General features: G+C 40.0%; 1 protein-coding gene across 1 annotated transcript in view; it reads left to right on the top strand.

Moving 5' to 3' along the window:
* The first annotated feature begins 110 nt into the window (after positions 1–110).
* The window catches only part of AURKA (aurora kinase A), a 5,754-nt gene continuing 1,065 nt past the window's right edge, over positions 111–4,799 (top strand). The window contains exons 1-7 of the mRNA XM_010021853.1: positions 111–164; positions 1,021–1,303; positions 1,832–1,910; positions 2,572–2,763; positions 3,408–3,546; positions 3,929–4,077; positions 4,704–4,799. The exon at positions 4,704–4,799 is cut by the window's right edge and continues 88 nt beyond it. Coding sequence (XP_010020155.1) covers positions 111–164; positions 1,021–1,303; positions 1,832–1,910; positions 2,572–2,763; positions 3,408–3,546; positions 3,929–4,077; positions 4,704–4,799 — 992 coding nt within the window. The remainder of the gene's footprint in view (positions 165–1,020; positions 1,304–1,831; positions 1,911–2,571; positions 2,764–3,407; positions 3,547–3,928; positions 4,078–4,703) is intronic.

The raw sequence follows: 4,799 nt of genomic DNA, 5'->3' as shown, positions 1-4,799 counted from the left end.
GCGTACTGGGGAGGGGAGACCCGCGGCGTGGTGTTCTCTGTGGAGCTGACCTCTGCTTGCCACGTCCTATCTGTAGGCTGAGCTCTATGTAGTTGCTGTTCTCGGGCGCTATGGACAAGAATACGAAAGAGAACCACTCTGGGTACCCCAGCCGCACTATGAAGGTAAATGACTCATTATGTTGGCAGATGCGTTTATCCTGATAAGACAAGACTTACAGGCTCCAAACTGTAGTAATTAATCAACTGTACTAAATAGCAAAAAGGGGAAAAGCTGTCTTGAAACAATAGTTTCGGGAAACACGCGCAGGAAACTTGCAAACGTGCAGGAAATTGCCAAAATTGTTGAAGCTAATCATTAGCATTTGAGCTTAACTGTAGACAAAGTATTCTAGAACAGTTAGGTGGTCAGAGAATAGGGCAGCTCAGATGGCTGCCCCATCCCTGGCAGTGTTCAAGGCCAGGCTGGATGGGGTTTGGAGCAATCTGGTCTAGTGGAAGCTGTCCCTGTCCACGGTAGGGGGATGGAACTGGATGAGCTTTAAGGTCCTTCCACCCCAAACGCTACTGTGAACTAAGAATTTTCTTAAACATAAACCTAAACTACTTTCCTTTAACGGAAGCAAAAGATTAAGGTTCAGCTATTTACTTTTACTGAGTGAACTTGCTTTGTTCTGTAGAACTCCCATTGCAGTGCAAGGTATATTAAGATGAACAGCATTAGAGGAAGCAATGACTCAAAGCAGGATATGTTTTTATAGTAAGGATCTGCTGTCTTAATGCCTTTGGCTGATGTTCTTCAGATGTGTGTGGAAAAGTTCTGCTAGCTATGTTTGCTGTTTTAGAAAACTTAACTTTCTTATCAGTGTAGAAATTTAAGAATGCTTTTATTCATAAAAGATCAGACTACACTAACATTTCCTGCTAATGTACTTTGTGGTGTTCTCCTGCTTTCTGAATGTGGCCATAAAGGTTGTAGTATGCTATTCTACAAGTAATACATAATATTTTCTTTTTGAAGATTGCTAATTCCTTTGGGGATGGCCCGAAGCGTGTCCCTGTGTCTCAGCATTCTGCCCAGAGCCGGTTACTGAACAGTGGAGTTCAAGCACAGCGTGTTCTTTGCTCTTCAAACTTTGCCCAGCGAGTTCCAGTACAACCACAAAAGCCTGTACTGTCAAACCAAAAACTGTCTAATCACCAGACAATGCAGCAGCCCAGACCAAAATTACCAGTCCAAGCGACTGCTAGGCCTCAAGTTCCAAGCAAGAACAATGAAAAACCTCAACAGGCTCCAGTACCTGGTAATTCTGAAGATGATGTATATGTGTTTGTACAGTTACGACACTCGGGATACTTCTGTTCCATGAAGCAGAGTGCAGTGCATAAAAACTAAAGCTGATGTTAATGATGTGGGACGGCCTTGTAGAGAAGCACTTGGTTGTGCCCCACAACAGAATAGCAGCACACACTTCAGCTTAGATGTTACTGCATTCTCCTCGTTGCCAGGATTACCCATTTAGGGCCAATATCTGTGTTTAAGAATTTCCAGATGCTCATTCAGCTATGAATTAATGTAATTGGTACTCATACATCAGTTTTTCCAGTATTCATGTTAATCTCTTGTATATAAGAATATACTGTATTTTTTGGGGGAAGCTTTTTTTTCTTTTTTGATTTTTAAGAAAGCTTTTAAAATTACATTTTGATAGCACTGGTGACTGCTATGCTGCTTTGCTAGCAGTAAGTTGTTGAAAATGCCACTGAATGTATTTTTTTGTATTGTGGTTCCGGGTCTGATTCCTAAAATTTATCTACTTCTCTATACATAGCTAAAAGTTCTGAAGCAGAAAGCACCTCTAAAGAGAAAAAAGAAGAGACTGCTAAGAAGAAAAATGAAGAGACTAAAAAGTAAGTTTTAAACCTAAATTGTTTTAGCTAACTGAGCCCTGTTGGATTCAGCCTCCAGGACTTCATGCTGGAACTTAGTTGCAGCTAAGCTGAAGGCTACTTGAGCCTCTGTTGCGGAGACCAGTGACCCTACACTTCATAGAAACAGCGGATGAAACTAGGAAAGTTTACTTTGACCTAATAATTCTCAGGAACAAGGACTTCCCATAATCTAAAGAAAACTTTTGGCTAAATGTGTAATAGCTCTTCCCATGAGAGAACACTGACAGCCACTGCTCCAATCACAAGATGTACACTTTGAAAACAAAGCCTCTGTTATATGTGCAACAGGCCGGAATTCAACCTGTTAGACCTGTAGTATTTTAAATAGTGATAGGTCTGTACTAAGTGTATTGAAGTGAGCCTGGCTTGGTATTTCGTAGTAGTGTGGCTGACATTAGTATGTCTGTGTGTAAACTTTAGGAAGGAAGAGACAACCTTTCAGAACTTTCTTTTGAAAAGTCTCAAGGCATATTTTATCCTCTTGGTGTTCTTGTAAAGACTTGTAAATCTAGTTCAGATCACTAAGTATCTATCGAACAGGAACACTACAGACTGTAAACCTAGGAGGCAAAGCCCACTCACGTATCTAGGTTTTGTAACTTGCTCTTTCCTCTTACAGAAGGCAATGGTCTCTTGATGATTTTGAAATTGGTCGTCCTCTGGGGAAAGGAAAATTTGGAAATGTGTACCTGGCACGTGAGAAGCAGAGTAAATTTATTCTGGCACTGAAAGTGCTCTTTAAAACACAGCTTGAGGAGGCTGGTGTAGAACATCAACTACGAAGAGAAGTTGAAATACAGTCTCATCTTAGGTAAACTTTCATGACCAGTTACACTCTTCATTTGTGTTCAAATAAACAAAGTAACCTTGTTTATGACAACATAACCTGCTGAAGAAGAGAAGTTTCTTTTCAAGTGCATGACACCTTGAAATTGCTAGTTAGGATTCTTGCCTTTCTTCATGGAGATTTATTTTTGTCTACCTTGCAATGAAGCAACCTCTGATAACATCTTCCTGTTTTAAAAAAAAAAGCGCCCTTACCTGTTGCTTGGATTTATGTGGGTAACAGGTTTTTCTCAAAGTCTGAGTATCTTTCTGGCATTTTACTTCTTGGAAAATAAGCTCAACTTGAGGAAACTGGTTTTCACAGAAAGTGTTCAAGCTTATATTCCAAAATGCATAGGAATTGGTACCTTCAATGGTCATTACTCTTCCACTTGCTGTAGAAGGGTATGGACAAGAAGATCTGAATTAGCTAAACTTTTGGCTAGCTGCTTGCTAGCACAGAGTCTAAGCTGCTGCTTTGATAAACACCATCTATCTGCTATGAAGCTCAATCAGTGTGTTGTGAGCTGAAGGAACACTTACAAGATTGCAATGAAAGGGGGGAGGCAGGAAAGGGAAATTAAAGTTGTATGGACAAACGTTCAGAAAAATATTTAAATCTTTTTGCAGGCACCCCAATATTCTCAGATTATATGGCTACTTCCATGATGTTACAAGGGTCTACCTTATCCTAGAGTATGCACCACGTGGAGAAGTCTACAAAGAACTTCAGAAGCTTACCAAGTTTGATGAGCAAAGAACTGCTACTGTAGGTTGTTCTAGCTTCTTATGTGTTACTTGCTCTTCATATTTGGAGTATCTGCAGCATAAAACTAGCTCTTCAGATAAGTTCTGCATTCTGTTGCGTGAAACTGTGGTTCCTTAGATGCTAGTTTGTTTATGTACTTGCAACAAGAAAGAAAGAAATTGGGAAGATGTTACTGCACAGCACTGATTTGACATTCAGCAATGCTGAAGACAGTTGTAAGTGCTTGGTCATTTCAGGCAGAGCCTGTATTGTCAGACTTCCAAGGGTTTGAGGAATAATTGCTGTAACTTAAACTTCTATTTATGTCTAGAAAAGGCTATACTGTAGCCAGATAAGATAGAGTGACAATGAATTTAAAGTTTTGTTCTCTTTCTAAATATAGTACATCACGGAGCTAGCAGATGCTCTATCGTACTGTCATTCAAAGAATGTGATTCATCGAGACATCAAGCCAGAAAACTTGCTGCTTGGTTCAAATGGAGAATTAAAAATTGCTGACTTTGGATGGTCTGTGCATGCTCCATCTTCTAGGTGAGAATGCAGTACATATCTTGTGCAGTGAGAGACTTCTGTAATGAAGATGTTAGGTTACTTGTCACTCTTACAGTTCTGGAATGGAAGTAAATGTTAACTTCCTAAAATAGTGGTGAAAAAATCCTTTAAGAACTGGGCCACTGCAGCAAAGTTCTTAATAGTCAATTGGTGTAGCAAAGAGAGAGCATTAGCCTGCTTTTTTCAACTTGTATAGCTGAAAACTCCCTGAACCTGGAAGTGAAGAAGGTTGGTGTACTGTTGTTAGGGTTACAGCAGTCCCCAAGAGCACAGATCAGCACTTGTGTTCAAACATCGCTAGCAATATACTTAAGACATTTCCTAACTAGCATGAATTGTGCCTGACAAAGGAATACTGTGTTTGATCTAGCAAGTGGAATAAGGAAAGGAAGGCTCAGACTGACTGCAGAGATTGGAATGCTTTTAAAACAAAACTGGAAAAATTACTGCTTGCACTTCTTTACCAAGCGTTATGGTGGTGCACAGTCTATCCACGGTAGACAGCACTGAAGTACAGATGATTGTCAGCATTAGCTTTTATCTGGCTCTTTAAATGGATCTTACAATTGTTAATCAGTAAATTATTAACTTTGCCTTTTCTTCAGGAGAACAACTCTCTGTGGGACACTTGACTACCTACCTCCTGAAATGATTGAGGGAAGAACACATGACGAAAAGGTGGATATTTGGAGTCTGGGAGT

Source organism: Nestor notabilis, unplaced genomic scaffold (genome assembly GCF_000696875.1).
Source record: "Nestor notabilis isolate BGI_N333 unplaced genomic scaffold, ASM69687v1 scaffold12549, whole genome shotgun sequence".
Lineage (NCBI taxonomy): Eukaryota > Metazoa > Chordata > Aves > Psittaciformes > Psittacidae > Nestor > Nestor notabilis.
This window is presented reverse-complemented; position numbering and strand designations above follow the sequence as displayed.